The sequence below is a fragment of the Myotis myotis genome, unplaced genomic scaffold (genome assembly GCF_014108235.1).
Source record: "Myotis myotis isolate mMyoMyo1 unplaced genomic scaffold, mMyoMyo1.p scaffold_m19_p_17, whole genome shotgun sequence".
Lineage (NCBI taxonomy): Eukaryota > Metazoa > Chordata > Mammalia > Chiroptera > Vespertilionidae > Myotis > Myotis myotis.
In genome coordinates this window covers 39097780-39118263 of record NW_023416321.1, presented here as the reverse complement: position 1 = coordinate 39118263, position 20484 = coordinate 39097780, and the positions used below count along the sequence as shown (strand labels likewise).

At 51.2% G+C, this 20484-nt stretch overlaps 1 protein-coding gene across 8 annotated transcripts in view; it reads right to left on the bottom strand.

Moving 5' to 3' along the window:
* The window catches only part of TRPV3 (transient receptor potential cation channel subfamily V member 3), a 37691-nt gene continuing 17207 nt past the window's right edge, over positions 1-20484 (bottom strand). Inside the window, exons 8-20 of one of the 8 annotated variants that reach the window (XR_004972959.1) lie at positions 19576-19856; positions 17027-17203; positions 15931-16089; positions 15159-15260; positions 14708-14854; positions 13905-13978; positions 11716-11881; positions 9686-9752; positions 8133-8407; positions 4839-4951; positions 3684-3763; positions 3045-3406; positions 1-2490 (exon numbers count right to left, since the gene is read on the bottom strand). Coding sequence is in view for 7 of the 8 variants with exons in the window: in XM_036341323.1 (XP_036197216.1) it covers positions 3309-3406; positions 3684-3763; positions 4839-4951; positions 8133-8407; positions 9686-9752; positions 11716-11881; positions 13905-13978; positions 14708-14854; positions 15159-15260; positions 15931-16089; positions 17027-17203; positions 19576-19856 (1739 nt within the window). In the remaining variant the exon portion in view is untranslated. Of the gene's footprint in view, positions 3407-3683; positions 3764-4838; positions 4982-8132; positions 8896-9685; positions 9753-11715; positions 11882-13904; positions 13979-14707; positions 14855-15158; positions 15261-15930; positions 16090-17026; positions 17204-19575; positions 19857-20484 lie in introns of those variants that run through there. The other 7 variants (XM_036341323.1, XM_036341324.1, XM_036341325.1 and 4 more) reach the window with 7 other exon arrangements.

The window sequence follows — 20484 nt, the reverse complement described above, 5'->3', positions numbered from 1 at the left end:
TAACAAGGCAAAATAAATATTTATTAGAAATCATAAAAGCATTTCTTCAAGGACACTAAAATGTTCTTACTCTATTTATGACTTCTTTCTTGAACATCGAGTCTCACACACACAAAACTAAGAACAAGTATGTAAATTAGAATTTACAAGGATAAGGCACATTCAATGAGAACAAGATGATAATTCTGCATTTGGAACCGAGATCACAGTAAAGAACATGTAAACCAATGCAGAAATCAAGTATGGCTTACAGGCCAGGATGATGGCCCCGCTGCCTGGGTCCCGCCCAAAGCAACAGGACACAGCTCTCCGGGCCTTGAGGAAGGAAAGGAACGTCAATAACACTGGGCTCTCTCGGGCAGGAGCCTTCTAAGAGCTTAATGACTTCACAGTACAACCTCGCATACCTTCTCCCACACCCCAGGGAGGAAGGTAAGCACCATTTTTATTCCAAATAGATTCATCACATGATGTCTAGAATAATGGATTCTTCCTGAGGCAGAGTTTAGCTAAAAGAAAATTTCCAGCTCAAATCATTACCTGAGCGTGGGAGATTCTATCCCTGGAAAATGCCTTCCCCTTAAATTGCTGAAATGTAAATCATGGCGTTTTAACATGCCCTAATATGCCCATGGATTTAGTGTGGCCTGGTGTGTGTTTGTTTGTGTATGCCCACGGATTTAGTGTGGCCTGGTGTGTGTGTGTGTGTGTATGTGTGTGTGTGTGTGTGTGTGTTATTTTATGCACATCTGTGTGCACACTTGAGTTTCAAATCTGTCATAAGATCATAGGGACCATGTAGACCGTCAATATGAATCACCTGAGCAGGAAGCCATAGCCGGCTGACATATGCCAACCACAAAGGCAGACTCAAATTTACTGAGTAACTGCTTTTTAAAATGATGGTGCAGGGGGGCATTTGTGGCCCAGAAATCTGAACACTCCAATTTCAACAGCTCTGCTATGACTTCCTGCCTGACTATGAGTAAGTGTGCTTTCCTTTCTGAGCTTTAGTCTTAGGTGTAAAATAAGGGGACTCGTCCTTTTAACCTGATGCTCTTTGGCCCACTGCTTGCCTTCACCTGAGAAACCCATCTAGGCTCAGACTAGCCAGGCTGAACGCCTTCTGGGGATGACTATCCAGTACAGCAAATTCTATCCAGCCCCACAGCTTTCCGTACACGTGAGAAGACAAAGATCTCATTACTGATTTCTACTTCCCTAACCTCCCAAGAAATGGAAATGGCTTTATCCATGCATATGGGAGTCAAAGCAATTCTGGAATTCCCAGCTCCAATGTGTAGAGCACGGCGCCATGGACCCAAATGGCTGCCCTTCAAACCAAGACATCTGTTCTCGATGTATGTAAACAGGTAACTCTAGGTACAGGATGCCGATCTGCAGGCTAAAAGGACCTTAAAGTTCAACTGACTGTGATCTTTAACATCATCCCTAATAGGTCCTCAACCAGCTTCCGCTTAAACATCTCCAATATCTAGAACAGCTGTAGGACTGAATGGAACCAAAATCTTTCCCCTGAAATTTCCCACCTTTGGCACTAGTGCTGCCCACATCTGGCACACATCTGCTCCTCCCGCCTCCGTGACAGGCCTTCCCTTTCCCAGAGGACATGCCTAGTCCCTGCTCACACCTGAGCCTGGTCTGACCACTGCGGTGCAGAGCGTGGTTGGCGCCTGGGTCAGCTGGAAGGGCACGGGCTGCTGCAGATTGTGTGACTCTCAGGCTGCATCCTTGACCCATCCCATCTCTCCCTGACCCGGCCCATCAGGGGCACAAAGGCCAAGTTTCCACTCACCCAGGTGCTGGCACACAGAACAGCCCAGAGCCGAGAAACAGCCCAGAGTGGCTGCTTGGTTTGCACTTCCCCATTGGCCTCAAGTCAACCAGCCAATTTCCATGTGGCCTAAAGGCCAAATTCATTTTTGCGGCATTTCAAATTAAATTCGTGGTTAATATACTTGTCATTCCGCCTCAACAATTCCCACATGAATCCCTTTACCAGACAACCGAGGCGGAGCGGCTCCAGACATCTGGGACATTTCTTCCCTCTCTACTTCATTTCTGCCCCCAGACTGGCTCCGTGTGATTTCAGGGGGAGGAAATCAGGATGAGGCTCTAAAAGCAAGCCACTCATCTTGGCAAATGCGCCTTTCTCAACCTTTTCCTCAGCTTCCAAACTCACAGTTAACAAGAATATTTAGTGCCAGAGCGTTTCAGGTATTCTGTTGAATTCCTCTGATGAGAAACACTGATGTATGAGAGTCACCTCTGGGATGTCAGGCCATATAAATAGATCAGCTGCTATTTCTGTTTCGGACGAAGCTGGGACCCAGCTCGGAGGCGGGCACTACTGCAGGGCCGGGGCGAGGAGGAGAGCCAGGCTCTCTCGCCCCATCACAGCGTCCAGCTGGCTCCGGAGTCCCCTGCAAGTGCCGGGGCCGCCTCACACTGTGCACGTCTCATCTGGACCTTTGTGCGCGCAAAGAAAAGCTTTTTGTTTTTGCCCCCGCCACCCTGAGGCCTAGTACACAATACTTCCATCCAGTCACAAATCCTCACGTCTACTTCTCCACTTTTAAAGTCATGGACTTCATCTGAAGTGTTTTTCATTTAAAACTGAAATGTCCTTTTTCTTTTGAAAATAAAATAATAATAATAATAATAATAATAATAATAATAAACAGTGTTAATTACACTACGAAAAGTCTCTCACTTTGAGACAGTTTGAGCCTTGGGGTGCCAGTGGGCACTCATTCCAAGGGTAGTTTCCTGTTCCCTGAAGGTTCTGGAAGGGCATTTCCATAACTCACACCCCCCTCCCCCAGGAGATTGGACTTGCTCAGTCCTCTGTATGTTCTGGGATGGGACCAAGAGTCCCTTCAATTCAGAAGCCCCAGTCACAGCAGGGAAGAGGAGGGATGTGTGGGCTGCGGCTGCGGCTCCCAAGGACATGTTGGCAGGAAGAAAGTCCTGCTCCTCGGGCCCCGCCCCTTCCCTACGGCTCCTCTCCCAGCCGAGCTGACCTGGTCACCAGCTGGTGAACCCAGGGATTTCAGGAACCCCAGGTTCAGGACTGCTGGCCATCCGTCCACACAAACTCTTCACCAAGTAACAAAATCCAGGGTCTTTTCCATGCAGAACACTGACAACCGCCTCTCAGTTCAGCCCAAGGGTGCTTTCTGCTTCCAGGCGGGCAGGGCCAGGCTCCATCACGAGGCAAAGCCCTCAGCACGCAGTCCCAGACCAGCCTGCAGCACCCATGCGCACACCAGTTCCGGATTCTGCTGCTACACTGAAGTTTCCGGAAACTCATCTATTTCTTCGAACGCATTGAGGGTGGTTTTGCTGTTGCTCCTGGAAGAATCTTGGATTTTGTTGAAATCTGCTTTAAAACAAACAAACAAACAAACAAACAAACACTATTTTAGAAATACAGCAGTCTGCAAGGTCGGTAATTCCATGCCTCACTGCACCACCCAGTTTGCCGCTGCCTGATTTTTAGAAGTTATTCCAACTAGAGTTCTAAAACATCAGAATTGGAAGGGACCTGAGAACCAATTTAATTCAATCCTCCCATTTCACAGATGGGGAAAATCAGGGCCCTCAGACTCAGTCTGCCCAAGGTCGCATGGTCAGGCAGGAATGGCTGTCACACGTCCTACCTGTCCGCCTCACGGACCCGGGATCTTCGTTGAGGAAGGAGACGTGTGTTTTCCATTCAGTCCACTTCACCTCGTTGATCCTGCGAGTGTAAGAATCATTCGCACTATTTCACAACTGCACCTCATTAAACACAAATAGCATGGCCTTTGGGGGTCCTAGACAGCTCCCCTCTGTCTGTCCCAGGGATCAGGGTTTGAAACCTGCCCAAGTCCCCATTTTCCCAGGCCTCCGGGGCTCAGTCTCCTCCCAGTGTGTGAGACCCCAAAACTCAGAGAGGCATCACGGGGACCTCTTCAGACAGCAGCAGTGTGCCTGACTGGTGAGGGCGGTTCCTGGGGAAGGAGGGAGGGGAGGAGAGGAGGAGGGAGGGGGGAGGGGATTAGGGCCCCAGCTGAGAGGATGCGAGGGTGGGAGGATAAAAAGCATAGACTAGGTTAACCCTAGTTGTTAAGGTGGCACTAGAAGGTGGTTGGGATTCGAACCCCTAAAGAGTGAGCAGTGTCTACGGTGTTGGATCACAACTGGCGGCGGCGGTTTGGCTAAAGTTCACACTCAGAGGCCATCTCTAGAGTGAATATGTCAGAATCAGAGACAATTACAGTCGGAAATGATGGCAGGGGCGGGGGGGCAGGGGGCTATCTCAGCCAGAGAAATAGAAAGGAAGGTGGTCTGCAGGGTCAGGCAGTCAGATGGGGTGGGAAGAGGTGGACTGAGCAGGAAAGACAGCCATGGCAGGTGCAAGCACTTTTTTAAAATCAAAAAACGTGGTATTTGTCAAAGGCAGCTGCCTCATTTCCATCGCCAGGGACAGTGTGCCTCTGTCCCCTAGTGTCACTGAAGCCACAGGGTGGACAGAAGGACAGAGTGCCCCTTGGAAAGCCTTCCCTAAACCAGACACTGGAAAGGGAGAGGCTGTGGGGGCCCCTCCACCCCCACAGAGAGGGGACCGAGGCAGCAGAGCCTTCCTGTCCTCCTGCAGCTCAGGAAGCCTCGTCCCAGGCCAGTGACCCCGGAGGGCACATTCGCCTTCGGGAGGGTCCAGAACAGAGCGTGGCTGTGGGCGGCACGCAGGGGCAGCACTGCTTCTCTAGCATTCACCACCCGGCCTCCTGACCCACCAAAGACCACCCCAAAGGGCCCTCTCCCTCTGTTACCGCAGACACAGCCGGAAATCTTCCTCTGCCACTTTACACAGCTCCCCCGTCCGGAACCTGCTCCTCAGCCATTCTGGCAGCATCTTCTCAAACTCCAAGATCGTCCTGGCTCTCTGGGGACAGAAACCAGCCTAAGCACGTCGCTGAGGAGCCAGCCCAGGAGCACAGTTGTACTTTGTGTACACACAAAGTACACACACACAAGTACATGTACACATCACACATAAGTGCATGCATACATAAGCACGCACACAAAGTACACACACACAAGTACATGTACACATCACACACAAGTGCATGCATACATAAGCACGCACACAAAGTACACACACACAAGTACATATACACATAAGTGCATGCATACATATACACACTAAGTACATACCCACAAGTGCATGCACGTATACACACAAGTGCACGTGCACACACCACCAAACAGCCCACTCCACCCCACTGGAAGCTTAGTGCATAGATCCTGAGGTTCAGCTAATCTACAGAATTCAAAAATGAAAAACCAGAAAGCTTGGAGGAGAACCAAGATGGCGGCATAGGTTGGCGCCGGAGTTTGCTGCTTTGAACAACTACTTCAGGAGTGAAACCAAAAAGCGGAAGGGACATCACCCAGAACCACAGGAACGCTGGCTGAGTGGAAGTCCTACAACTAGGAGGAAAGAGAAACACATGCGGACACTCAGAGGAGGCACAGTGCTGAAGTCAAGTTCTGAGGTGCGGAGTGCGCGGAGCGGGCTGGCGGCGGAGGGCGCGGTTGGCGTTTTCAATCGGGAGGGAGTCGCAGAATCTGAGCTCCAGATCCGGGCGAGTCTTTAGGGACCCAGACTCAAACGGGAGAAGCGGGACTGTCTGGCTTCGGTCAGAGCGAGTGCAGCTTTCTCTCCGAGCTTTGCAGCAGGTGCTGGGACTCGGGGAGGCGGAGCCCCTGGAGACAGGACTGAGAGCCGCCATGGCTGCTCTCTCCGGCCCACCCTGTTGATCCTGTTCGACCCGCCCCGCCCAAGCCCTGCACACAGGCATTTGCCGGATAGCCTCAGGCAAAGGCTAGATTAGCACCTTCCTAGAGGACAGAAGTTCTCTCACTGCTGACACAGCTGATTCTCATAGCCACTTGGCCTGGAGGTCAAACCCTCCCTGGAATTAGCTACAACAATCAAGATTTAACTATAAGACTGCGAACAAAGACCACTAGGGGGTGCACCAAGGAAGCATAACAAAATGCGGAGACAAAGAAACAGGACAAAATTGTCAATGGAAGATATAGAGTTCAGAACCACACTTTTAAGGTCTCTCAAGAACTGTTTAGAAGCCGCCGATAAACTTAATGAGATCTACAAGAAAACTAATGAGACCCTCGATCTTATATTGGGGAACCAACTAGAAATTAAGCATACACGGACTGAAATAACGAATATTATACAGACTCCCGACAGCAGACCAGAGGAGCGCAAGAATCAAGTCAATGATTTGAAATGCGAGGAAGCAAAAAACACCCAACCGGAAAAGCAAAATGAAAAAAGAATCCAAAAATGCGAGGATAGTGTAAGGAGCCTCTGGGACAGCTTCAAGCATACCAACATCAGAATTATAGGGGTGCCAGAAGATGAGAGAGAGCAAGATATTGAAAACCTATTTGAAGAAATAATGACAGAAAACTTCCCCCACCTGGTGAAAGAAATGGACTTACAGGTCCAAGAAGCGCGGAGAACCCCAAACAAAAGGAATCCAAAGAGGACCACACCAAGACACATCATAATTAAAATGCCAAGAGCAAAAGATAGAGAATCTTAAAAACAGCAAGAGAAAGAAACTCAGTTACCTACAAGGGAATACCCATATGACTGTCAGCTGATTTCTCAACAGAAACTTTGCAGGCCAGAAGGGAGTGGCAAGAAATATTCAAAGTGATGAATACCAAGAACCTACAACCAAGATTACTTTATCCAGCAAAGCTATCATTCAGAATTGAAGGTCAGATAAAGAGCTTCACAGATAAGGAAAAGCTAAAAGAGTTCATCACCACCAAACCAGTATTCTATGAAATGCTGAAAGGTATCCTTTAAGAAGAGGAAGAGGAAGAAAAAGGTAAAGATACAAATTATGAACAACAAATATGCATCTATCAACAAGTGAATCTAAGAATCAAGTGAATAAATAATCTGATGAACAGAATGAACTGTTGATTATAATAGAATCAGGGACATAGAAAGGGAATGGACTGACTATTCCTGGGGGGGAAAGGGGTGTGGGAGATGCGGGAAGAGACTGGACAAAAATCGTGCACCTATGGATGAGGACAGTGGGTGGGGAGTGAGGGCGGAGGGTGGGGCGGGAACTGGGAGGAGGGGAGTTATGTGGGAAAAAAAAGAGGAACAAATGTAATAATCTGAACAATAAAGATTTAATTTAAAAAAAAAAAAAAGAAAAAGAAAAACCAGAAAGCTTGGGGAAGATGTCCAAATTGCTTTAAACATGGCATAAACAATGTTTCTGCAAGTCCAGGCGCTTCCTAACTGAAAGTGTTAGGATCCTGGGTCCCACAGTGACGGGAAGTGCCAGCGTCACGTGGTCCCATTTCCATCCCGGGCTTGGAATCCCCTCGGCAGTTTTCCTGGCAACAATTTGTCCAATCGCTCCTAAATATTATTGACAAGCCTATTAAGAAGGCCCTAGTCACTAGAAATTTCCTTGCGTCAAATCAAAGCTTTTTTTTTCTTGTAGTTGCCCCATATACTTCAGTTCTGCCTTCTGGGGTCATAGAGGGAAGTTGCTCCCTCTTTCAAAAGTAGCTCTGCAGGTACCTGAAGAGATATCACCTTCGTCAAGCCTAGCTTCAGTGCCATTTCTTGTAAGGCATGGTTTCCCGGCCTCTGCAAAGCCTGCTCACCACCTCTGGCCATTACTGTAGTGGTGTCCTCAGCATGGAAGGCCCACCGTAGGTGAGGACTGTTGAGGCCAGGATGGAGGAGAGCAGAATTGACACCTCCATTGTGCTATACCCTTATACTCCTCTTGATGTAACCTAAGGTCACATTTCAACATCCACATATCACACCATGACTCTGAGCCGAGCACCCCCATAAGCCTGAGTTGCTCTCACACCTGCCGTTGACCCTATACTCAAGGAACCTAGGCAAATGCTTCCTCAAACCTGGCCAAGCACAGGGACCTTATGCAGATTCCCAGGCCCCGCCCCAGGTCCACCAAGTGCTGATGGCCAATAGCATGTAGTGAACTGAGTCCCCGTGAAGGCTCCCACACCAGGGTCTCCACCAGGCTCACCTGCAGGCGCCAGATGCGCTCACTCTCCTTGGAGACGTTCTCAACCGTCTCTCCCATGAGGGCGATGAGCATGTTGAGGAGGAGGACGAAGGTGAGGATGACGTAGGTGATGAGCAGGAACAGGAAGAGGATGGGGTACTTGGAGTTCTGCTGGATGTTCAGGTCACCCAGGCCTATGGTGAGTTTGAAGAGTTCCAGCACAGCATCGCTGAAGCTGCCATAGGAGCTGCAGTCCTTGTGGTCCTTGGGACACTTCTCAATCAGCGAGGCCAGGGCTGGGAGGACATCACAGGGTGCTCTCGTCAGCCTCTGGGCCTGGTTAATTACCCAACAAGCTCATGCCTACTTGCAGGTACACACACGCCCCCACACACGGCAGGCCTGCCTCCTGCCGGCTTCCTCTGGCTCTTTCAGTTCCATCTCCAGCCCCAGCTCTTCCAGAAGCCTCATCAGGCTAATTCGCTGCAGAAAGCCCTTCTTGCCTAACAAAGCCCATACCCTTCTGTGCCTCCTTTGCCCTACCGTCCGGCCCTTGATCGCTCACAGCCTTGCAGAGTTGCTAATTATAATCTCTGTGTGGCCCTGGCTCCCCATCCAGGATTTGAGCTCCCGACTTCCTGTAGCCCAGGTCATCTCCCCCAGACTGTGAGGTCCTGAGTGTCCTCCCAATGCTCTGTAGTGAGATTCTCCTGGCCAAAGCCTGACGCCCCTTCTTCTCTTCTTTCCAACACACTACAGCAGTGGCTCTTTGCTGGCTGGATGGCTGGGTGGGTGGGTGGGTGGGTGGGTGGGTGGATGGTCAAATTAATGAGTGAGTAAATAGATGAATGAATAAACAAGATAATGAAAGATCAAATAAATAGGCAAATTATGACACAGAAAGGGTATCAGGCAGATGAAAACAGATGCTTAACTTCAAATGCCAATGACCACTGGGAGGAAAAAACGGCATGGAAACATAAAACCTCATCTCCCCATGCAGAGGTCAGCCATAGGACCAGGTTGTGCTGTTCCCATCTGTTGTAGAAGGAGAGGTTTTAAGAGGAGGCTCCCCATCCCTGGTCCCCAGCAGACCAAAGGCCCTCCCAGGTCTGTCTGAAGCGAACCCTGAGATAACATAATGGAGGGCCAACGGGGATTACCTTAGTTCATTACTTCCCTCCTAGTTTTCAAAGGCCTGTGATTCTGTGAGTTCATTTCCCCATCTGTAAAATGGGGCCCAAAACACCTGCCCGGCCTCTCTCAGGCTGTGAGGGTCACATGGGTGGATGTGAAAGTGGGAGGCATACCCCACAGTGGGGATGGGTAAGAGTAACGGGCCTGGTCGAATCCTAGAGTCTAAGCCTCAGTCGCCTTATGATCAGGGATGACGATTCCCCCTTGACTGAGATGCGGGAGAAGTAAGAAGATGATGACTGGAAAATGCTAAGCACAGCAGGCTCTGTTGGTAGCTGATGTACTTGCTGCTGAGGCTGCTATGTGCTCTGTCATTCTGACATCTGTATAAAGTGCTTTACAAAAGTGGGAGTTACTATTATTTATAAATCGATTACCTACTCCGAATCCGAGTAAGAACACGATATATACAAACAAGAACTTCAGAACATCATGCAAAATGACCTACAAAGAAAAAAGAATGATTTGAGGTAAGAGCTGAGGACGGAATAACCGTACACCGATCTCGCGGCTTCCCACGCTCTCCCAGGCTCCCACCCTAACCATGGCCTCAACTCAGGCCGTTCTCCGTTGCCCTTGGCCACGTCCCCCTGGTGCTCCAAAGCTCAGCTGTGGACCCCACCTTCTCCAAGAAGCCTCCTGCTCCTGCTCTCCTCCCTCCTCCCCGCTCCCTCCTGGAAGACAGTCGGCCTCTGTCCCTGCGGATTCGCCCTGTCCATGAGCACCTCTCTTCACAGTCTCGCATCTGGGATCCTCCCTCTTCCTGGGGCAGTGGTGTGCTGGAGCCAGCTCATACCAGCTCACCAGAGCTGACTACTACCATTTCCTGAATTGTGTGAGCTGGTTGTTAAACATGGCCACTAATACAAATTAAATCATATCAACTTATAAGTAAATATATTATATGAAAAATAGAGATAATAGTCAAAACTCATCACTTCTTAGTTATTTTACTACATTTTAGAGTTATTTATGCTCTCAGGGTTATTTACATCTATTGTAGCTATATGGTGGAAATACTATTAGTAGTGTTACTGTGCATCTCTTCCCAGCTCCGTGTTCAAAGAGGTCATGTTGGTAGCTGGAACCGCTAGGGTGGGAGTAGTTATACCATAGAAATTGGTAAATGTGCCCGGCCGGTGTTGCTCAGTGGTTTCACATCGACTCATGAACTAGGAAGTCATGATTCGATCCCTGGTCATGGCACATGTCCAGGTTGTAGTCTCGATTGTGTGTGGGAGGCAGCGGATCAATGATTCTCTCTCATCATTGATATTTCTATGCCTCTCTCCCTCTCCCTTCCTCTCTCTAAAATCAATAAAAATATATTTTTTAAAGAAATTGGTAAATGCTATAAATCAGAGATTGACCCATTGTTTTGTTGATTGCCTAGATCTAGATGTAAGACAGCAATGGAGAAAATGTTAAAGCAAATTAAACTTAAAAACGTGTCCTATCTGGAGCTGCCACATTGGGAATAAGACAATGATAATGAAATCGTCTTCTAGTATTTGAACACTATTATCCAACTCAGCAAAGAAGTGGCTCACATCATTGACAAACAACTGAAGTTCCGCCATGTCTTCATTTTCACCTTCGTGTTATCCCTTAAAGAAAAATATCAACCAACACTTGTGTTGGAAGAACACTCGTTTGTCAGTTGAAACCATTGGTTAGCAACAGATAGAGGCGTTCAACAAAAATCAACAACTACTCAGTGAGACTCAACTAGCTATGTGGAATTTACTATAGAGAGTATTGTATGTTTTATTAGGAAGGAAACTGTGTACTACAGCCTTTAAATAGTAAATTTTATAATAAACATCTATGTATCTGCGTGTGTGTGTCTGTGTGTGTATGTGTCTGTGTGTCTCTCTGTGTGTGTATGTGTCTGTGTATGTGTCTGTATGTGTCTGTGTGTGTATATGTATCTGTGTGTGTATGTGTCTGTGTGTGTGTCTGTGTGTGTATGTGTATGTGTGTCTCTCTGTGTGTGTATGTGTCTGTGTGTGTATGTGTGTATGTGTCTGTGTGTCTGTGTGTGTATGTGTCTGTGTATGTGTCTGTGTGTGTATGTGTGTGTGTCTGTGTGTCTGTGTGTGTGTGTGTCTCCCAGAGAGCCAGCTGTTAAATACTTACCAGCACACCCCTGCCTGGAGCTGAGCACATTCCTTCCCAAAGTGCATCCCTTCTCAATGCCCAGCAAGCCCAGGCGTTTTAGGATCTGGACACTTACAGCTGACCAAAGGCAAATGGAGACGGTGGCATCCAGAATAGAGAGCAGCAGTCTGCCCGTGGGCAAGCCCCCTTTGCTCTCTAGGCCTCAGTGTCCCCATCTGAGGAGCGACCATCCTCTGAGGGCCCTCCCAGCCTGCACATCTCTGACCCTCGGAGGCCCCAGACGAACCTTCTGGATCATGACGCTGTACATGCCCATGGACTGGAACCCCCGCGTGTAGTAGAGCATGTTCGCCCAGCCCAGGGCCATGGCCAGCACGAGGCAGGCAAGGTACTCTTTGTAGGCAAACAAGTACAAGAAGACAGACAGTATCACAAGCACAGCCTGGACAAAACTGTTCAGGAGACACAGGAGACAAGGGCCTTACTTACTGCTCAGCATCAGGGCAGGTAGGCAACCCCCCCACCTCCCTTTAAACCCTGAACCGGCACCCTGGGGGCTGATGCTGAGGAGATGGATAAGGCTGCCCAGACCCGTCAGACTGGGCAGTGTGGGGCCAGCGGGGGCTGGAGCGACGGACTTTTAAAAGCACAGATCCCCCAGGCCCCACCAGACCCTGGTTCAGAAGACCTGGAGAGCAGCCCCGGAGGCTGTACGTGTCGAAACCACCACATGATTTCTTTGTTAAACCCCTCTATGATCCTCACACAGATTCATAGCGAAAGGGTGCAATGGATAATTGCATTTATAATCAAAATGATAAAAGCTGACAACATCTATACTTATAAGCCAATCATAACAAACGTATCCTCAAACCTACTTTTTTTTTTTTCTTTAACAGCATGGACCAACCTGGAGATGATTATGCTAAGTGAAATAAGCCAGTCACAAAAAAATAAATACTGTGTGATTTCACTGATACGATGTCCTTAGGGTGGTCACATCCATAGAGACAGAAAGTAGAATGGAGGTCACCAAGGACTGGGGGAGGGCAATGGGGAGCTGTTGTTTAATGCGTGTAGTGTCAGTTTTGCCAGATGAAAAGAAATCTAGAGATTGGCTGCACAGCGTGTGGTCACTCAAAAATGGTTAAGGTGGTAACTTTTATGCTATGTGTATTGTCCCACAACGTAAAATGTTTGAAGCATCACATATCCCAAATGTACAAGAGCAAAGCCCACTCCTAAGCAGTGTGCACCATCAGTAACTCGGACATCTGGGTAAAAGCCTTCTCTCGCTTAGAACATCAGTCCGCACCGTTGGAAAATGACCGGTTAAAGCTAGGACACGGGCAGCCTTGTTTTTCTCGTGCAGTGAAAAGCAAGTGTTTGGGTGATGGGTGGTGCCTTTGGCGCTGAAGGGAGGAAGCACATCCACACCTTTGCCTACGCTAACAAAACAACCAACAAGCAGAAAAGCATGGCCATGCACTGGTGCCTTTTGTCTGCACTGGCACCATTGGCTGCCTAAATGGTTTTTCTCTGGAATCACCATACTTTCCAAAGGGGACAAACTCTCATGTGACTTGCATGGGGGTGGGGGGGGCAGCGCCGCCCCCCGGCCATCCTTCACTGCAGTGTCTGGGGGCCCCACCTGCCCACAGGGATGGAGAATCCGGTTCACGCCTCTGGCAGGCAGGTACATCCTGAATGAAACACCTAGGCAGTTGGAAACATCGGGCCAAGCTTCCAGGTCCTATAGACCCACCGTCCCGAAGAACTCAGAGCAGGAACTTCAGGGGCATCCGCGCAGTGAGGAAGCCAACATTCTTCAATGCTCGCTGCAGGTTTAATCAGCCTCTGCTCAATCAGAGACAGGACCTCTGAGGTCAGCCGCACACGACCTCCTTCAGACAGGTCTGGGCTAGGCTTTCTGGCAAGAGCCCAATGGTAGCCAAGCCTGCACTGGCATGAGGAGAAGATGATGGAGAAGCTGGGACTGGCTTCCGAGTGACTGTGAGGGACTCACTTCCCTGCTCTGGGCCTCAGTTTCCATACCAGCAGGTGAGACTCAATGATCCTCAAATACTTTCCAGCTCCCATCTGCCAGGGTACAAGATGGTACGTCTAGGCCCCATGCAACTTGGAGGCACTGGGCTGGAAGCCTCCACAAGAAGGTAAACAGCAGGGCTGAGCGTCTCCCAGCTGCCTGCCGCCTGGGGCTCTGTGGCAGGGTGGAGTCACCATCTCTGCAGCCAGATGATGGGCACTGTCCTCTTGTTTTCTGGGCCTCTCTCTGGGCATCTATGTGTCTCTCTTACCAGAAGTGAGAGAGGCGGCCCCTCACCACGGGGGTATAGCAGAATGGCTGGGACAGGGTGGCACAGTAGGGCAATTGTTTCAGAGGGACACAGCAACCACCAGATAGGACCTCAGCCCTGCCTGTGAGGTGGCGACGGAGGGGACGGACCTACTTACAAGACAAAGTGAAACCAGGCATCCGAGAGGATGGACTGCAGATCTGAGGGTCTCAGCAGGAAGATCGCGATGCCCTGAGGCCAGAAAGCAAAGAAAGGCTTCAGCCTCCTCCTGCCTCTCAGTGGGGGGTCTGAGGAAGGGGGTGTCTCCCCAGGACTGAGACTCAGTGTGTGAAGGCCCAGCCAGAGCCCAGGTGGGGGCTACTGAGGGGCCCTGTGGCTGGAGGACAGGTGAGCCCAGGTGCAGGCTCCTCCGATCTTTGTGTATCTCTCACTCTCACCCTCACCCTCACGCTCACCCCAGAACCTGCAAGGCAGCACAACATGTAGCTACCTGCCATCCCCCAAATACAGGGATGGCAAAAGTAGGAGAATAATAATAAAGAATACAATAATCAATAAATAATGATACAAGAATCAGCTGTGTTTCAAGTACTCACAACTGTGGTCCTACATTTGCCCGCCCCTGTATAGTCTAGCTTCCACCTTGGAGCCTTAGTTCATACTGTTCCCCACGCCCGCTCAGTAATGGCCTTCTCCCCCATGTCCTCAGGCCCACTCCTACCACGGTAAGTGCCATCTCTGCACTCAAGCCTTCCCTCCTTCCCCTGCCCCCAGTAAAGGTCATCTCTTTTCCTCTGAGCACTGGTCTGAACCCAATGGAGGGCCTTTTCACAGTCTATCGCAAAGTCTAGAAGTTTGGTCCCTCTGAAATCCCCTACCGGACTGTGAGCTCAAAGAGGACAACTTTCCCTCCTTACCACCTCCCCCAGGGCCCCACATGAGATGATGTTCCAAATCTACCTGTTGACTCATTGGATGGATGGATGGATGGATGGATGGATGGATGGATGGACCAATCAAGTGATCAACTGATAAATAGATGGAAGGATGGAAGGATGAGGGTAAGGATGAATGGGTATTCAGATGGATGAATGAGTGGCTGGGTCGCTGAGAGAGGGCAGGTGATTGAATGGGCGGACAGAGAGGAGAGGAAGATGGGTTACTGAGTGGCTGGGATGGGTGGATAAATGGCAAATAGAAGGACAGATGGATGGAGGGGTACTTAGATGAAGTAGGTAAGATAGACCTGCTTATTTATTTCCACTTTGTAACTAAGAAATCTGAAGCTTAGAAGGGGAATGGCTCCCCAGAGCCCCCAGCAGTAATGGCCGAGCAGGGTGGGATCAAAACCAAGCCTGCTGTCACCTGCCTGCATCGCAGGCCAGTCCGGAGGGTCTAGCGGCCCACTCACCTCCTTCACAGAAATGCACATGGCCCAGATGAGCACGAACATCCTCCCCAGGAGCTGCAGCCACCCCATCTTGTGCGTCAGGGCCAGGGGGTGCGGCAGGGCCTGAGAAGAAGGGGAGGAATGGATGGTGCAGGATGGGGGGTGAGGAGGGCAGGGGTAGTGCCGGCTCTGGAGGGACCTTGCAGAACCCTCAGCCTGGGCCAGAAGCCAGCAGGGAGCCCGATCTCTGTACAGGGCTAGAGGAGGAATGGCAGCCCCCACCCCTGCCTTCCCCACCCACGCTGGGAATCCAGATCTCCACAGGAACATGCTAACAGCCCTCAGGCCTCCTTACAGGAACCATCCATATTCACTCACAGGACACTCACAGGATCTCATCACAGTCCTCAAATAAAGCTGAAACTCTGTGCCCGGGAAATGCATGGAAACTAAGGCCCCCTCACTGTCCCACTCCCATATCCTGTGGCCCTCACATCAGAAACACACAATTAGCTCTAGATTTAGACAGAGCCTGGGCTCTGGGTCTCCTAATTCTCTAGTTCTCCTCCCAACATGGGTCAGCCTGAGGCTGAGCACCTGGGGCTTAGCCCAGCTAAGCTCCGGAGACATATTCGGTTCCCTAGAAACGTGAGGGACAACAATTAGGGAAGCCGAGGAAAATCTCGGTCTCTCTGAGCCTCCGTTTCCCCATCTGCACACAGGACGGCTCCAAGCTCCTGCAGCCCTGACCACCCCATTACCCACCCCACCCCTGATCAAGGGGCCCACGTACCTCCTCCTCCCGGGGTCGGTAGTAAGAGATGAGCGTCAGGGTGATGTTGTAGAAGAAATAAAAGAAGAAGGACAGGAAGAACATGTACTTGGCAAACTTCTTCCACTTTATACGCAGCAGCGTGTGCAGGGGCTCCAGGGTCAGCATCTCGTGCCGGTTCTGGGGGTACACACCACCGTCACCACGGAGGCGGGGAGAGGAACCACAGTCAAAGGCCCCCATTTCAAAGGAAGTGCTGAGACAGCGCTGCCCTGCAGGGGGCAGTCATTACGTCCAATGGGCTGGTTCGGCAGGAAATGTCAGGAGAGTAATTTCCAGCTCCCGGGGCTCCTTGCCAGTGGGCCCAGGCGGCAGCCAAATGCCACAGGAGCTGGGCTCCCAGCAGGAGCACCTGCTGCTCCGTGGGAAGCAAGGGCTGGGAGGGAGAAGGAGTGTGACTGGGGGTCTGGCTCCAACTTAGCCCCTCTTCACTGTGTAACCTTAGGAAAGCTCCCGAGCCTCTCTGGTCCTGCACCTCCTCATCTATACAACTGACATCAATCAAACTGCCCTGCCCTCTAGGCTGCCTGGAAGGTCCATGAAGAACCCAGACAAGGCAAGCTCTGGGAAGCATGATTCTTGATAAAATGTAAAGAGTGAAGATCCAGTCTGCTGCTTCATGTCCCCCCAAAGCCAAAAACTTCTCACTGCTGATCCTCTCTCTTCCCCTCACCGCCCCTTCTTGCCTCCTCCAGGGAGGCCTCCCTGATTGCTGCAACCATGCACTCCCTGTCCCTCACTTGGGGCCAGGTTTGGGGGAAAAAGGAATTCTAAGCACGGCCATAGAGAATGAGTAGGGTGGTGGAGGAGAAGATCAACACCAACCTCCCTACTCCCACCACCATATCCACACTGCCCAGGATTCTGGGGCCAGGAAACCCTCACCCAAGGAACCCTGGGAACAAGTGAACCCCACACAGGCCCTGCCATATTGTGCCAATTCTGTCCATAAGGTAAAGAAGTGGGGGATTGCAGACATGTCCAGCTACTGGTCTTCCCAGTGTGCCCAGAGCCCACCCTCCCCCCATGCCCTTCCCCAGCCCCCTGGGAGACCCACATCAATGTTGGTATTGTAGACAATGATTTCCAGCACCGAGTTGTCTGTTGTGGTATCTACGTTGGTGAGGTCATAGAGCGAGGATGATACGGGCCCATATGCCCAGTCGGTGAACTTCCTGGACAAGCTCCGGAGTCGCTTCTCCTTGATCTCACGACTGAGGATGTACTTCAGGATCTGGGGACAGGAAGTGGGACAACTGTCAGCCACAGGATGGAGCTTGGGGCCCAGAGAGCCAGAAAGAGGCTCTTAAAACCCAGTTCAGTGAAGAATCTGAGAACTGACAATTATGAGAGATAATTTCTGTTTGGCCTGGATCTGAGAAGAAACGAGAAGTTTTTCCAGCTTCCCCATCCCACCCTCAATCAAGACCTGCCAGCTGAGGCTCTCTGCTCTGGTCAGACACATGGAGATGCAAGACACCAGCCTTACAGAAAGGCGGGGTACCCCCTCTAAGTCAGTGATCCTCAAACTCTGCTGCATATTAGGTCACTGGGGAACATTAAAAAGTCCCACTCCACCCTGGCTGGTTTAGCTCAGTGGATAGAGCATCGGCCTGAGGACTGAAGGGTCCCGGGTTCGATTCCGGTCGAGGGCACATACCTCAGTTGCAGGCTCAATCCCTGGCCCGGTTGGGAGGCTCCCAATCAATGTGTCTCTCTCACATTGATGTTTCTCTCTCTCTGTCTCTCCCCCTCCCACTCTCTCCAAAAACCTATATAATAAAAGCATAATATGCAAATCGACCATCCAGACAACCATCCGGGACCACACTATGACACCCACTGGCGCCAGGCCAGCCAAGGCAGGCGCAATATGATTGGTTGGGGGCCTGGCCATTGCCCCATGATCGCCCACAGAGGGAGGCCCAGGCCACTGACCCAAGGGGTGCAGCAGGTGGGCAGGGCCTCCCTCTACCAGGGAAGCCCGGGTCCCAGGTGCCGGAAGGAAGCTGGTGCCCACAGCCGGGGGAAGGAAGGCCTACTCTTGCATGAATTTCGTGCATCAGGCCTCTAGTAAATAAACAAATACATACATAGTCCCACACTGCTGACTGACTCAATCCAAATCTCTGGAGGAAGCCCAGGCATCTGTAGCTTGTAAAGCTTCCTGGGTGGTTCCAAAGGGCAGGCCAGATGGGTAGCCTGCTCTCCAGCTCACTACTCCCCAAAAGCTGAGTTTTAGGGGTACCCTAGTACCCTGGGGGCCAGGGCTTCCCAAGGCACCAACCCAAGGCCCAGGAGGAGGGACCTGTTAAAGAGGACAGTGTCAGAGCCCTGATCTCACGTGAGACAGTGGGGTTCCCATCTCATCTCACGCGGGAGCCTTGTCTGCACAGCCCAGGCAGAGAGCTCCTAGGTGTAGTAGAGCTCGGGAAGTATGTCTCAGCGCTGTGGCTGATGCAATGGTGTGAGCACACTCCACCATGACATGCTTCCTCGGCACACCAGGAAGTAGCAACCCGCCTGAACTAACTCCTAGAGCCACATGCACAGTGCCCCAGACTTTCAGCCATTGGTTGCCTATAGCAACGTGTCTCCCTCTGATAGGTCCCCTCATGCTATATATACCCCTGTAGTTTCACAATAAAATGGATCTGCGTCACTGAACCTGGTCCCCGGAGTCGTGCATGCAGACGCCCTAGTGTGTTGGGGCTCCGTCGTCCTCACCCCCGAGAGACCCCTGCTTCACTAGGGACAGGACAGGTCTCCCCAAAGTCAGTGTCTGTGTCTTAAGCACAGAAACAGAGGAAGCGGGGGGGGTGGGAGGGAAGGGGAGAGGGGGGAAAGACACAATTCCTCCTTTGTCAAAGCTGTTCTCCATTCCCTCCTCCCCCAACAAGACAATGAAAAGGTCCCTTGTGGGACCAGCCCTGACCACTGCACCAGGACCCACGGCCCTCGGGGCACCCGCTCCCCACCCCCCACCTTGATCTCAGACCAAGCGTGGCTCCAGGCACCAGGAGATGTGAGCCCGCCCCAGCTCGGGGCTCCACCAAGGCTCCCGGGCAAGCCTCGAGTTTCACGGCCGCATCACGAGCACAAAGGCCAGAGCAGTCACGTGCTCTGCTGGGCTCTTGGCTCTGAGTTTCAACCTGAGGGACAGGCTGGGATGTCTCCAGAGCGGGACTAGCAGCCCATTGGCTCTGGACCCAGAGCAGCCATTCTGGGGCTCCCGTCCTCCTGAGAGGCTGAAGGCCCCCAAGGGTCAGACACTCAGCCACACTCAGCACCTGCCACCCAGGAATCCTCAGCCACAGGCATCTGATATTGTGTCCTACAGCCTTGAGGCTCCCCCACGCTGGCCCCAGAGAGGGGGCTCCCAGAGCAGGAGATAGAAGAAGCATGGAGTATGAGGGACTGAACTCCAGAGGGTGGGCCCGCGCACTGCATCTCAGTGGCTCTGGGTGGTCATCAGAACGAACCCAGCTCGGGCCACAATTGTACTTCCGAACCTAAGAAGTTCCCCTGCCAAGGTGTGGCCTACGGGGCCCCAGGCTGGCGGATGGTAGAGTGCCTCCTACCCTCCCACCTGCCCCCAAGCCCCACCTCGGCCTTGCCCATCTTGGCGGCCAGCTGCAGCGGGGTGAGGCCGTCATTGTTGCGCATGGTCTCCAGCTCCCAGTTGCCACTCCTCAGCAAGATCATGTCATACATGCGCTTAACGAAGTCATTCTGTGTCTTAAAGTCTTCGGCCACCGTCACCAGCGCATGTAGGATGTTGTTGCCCCGTGAGTCCTGCGAGGTGATGTCTGTCTGCTCGTTCTCCATCAGCAGCTGCACGATCTCGGGCTGGTTGGTACATGCTGCCAAGGCAAGGGGTGTCTCGCCTGGGGGAGGGAGAACACTGGGGCTCAGTTCTCTCATGGAACAGAGTGGTGTTCCCCAGGTCCCAGGACTGAAGCCCATATCCTGACCAGCTCAGTAGGATCGACCCCTGAGGCTTCCTGTCCCTCTCCCCAGCTCCCCTTGGATGGGAAGAAACTGAAGCTAGATCATTGCAATAACCCCTTTTATTAAACACACCAGGCATTTTCCTACCTCAGGGCCTTTGCACAGGCTGTTCTCTCTACCTTTAATGCTGTTTCTCAGATATCTGCATCACTCCCTCCCTCACTTCCTTCAAGTCCTTGTTCAAATGTCACCTTTTCAATGAGTCACCCTAACTGTCCTATTTAAAATTGAACTCGCCCTAGCTGGTTTGGCTCAATGGCTAGAACATCAGCCTGCAGACTAAAGGGTCCCGGGTTCGATTCCAGTCAAGGGCACATGCCTGGGTTGCAGGCTTGATCCCTAGTAGGGGATGTGCAGGAGGCAGCCAATCAATGATTCTCTCTCATCTCTTTCCCCCTCCCTTCCTCTCTGAAATCATAAAAATAAATAAATAAAATTGAAATCCACCTCCTTCCTGCCCTAGAACTCGGTTTCCACTTCTCCTGCTTTACTTGTTATTTTTCG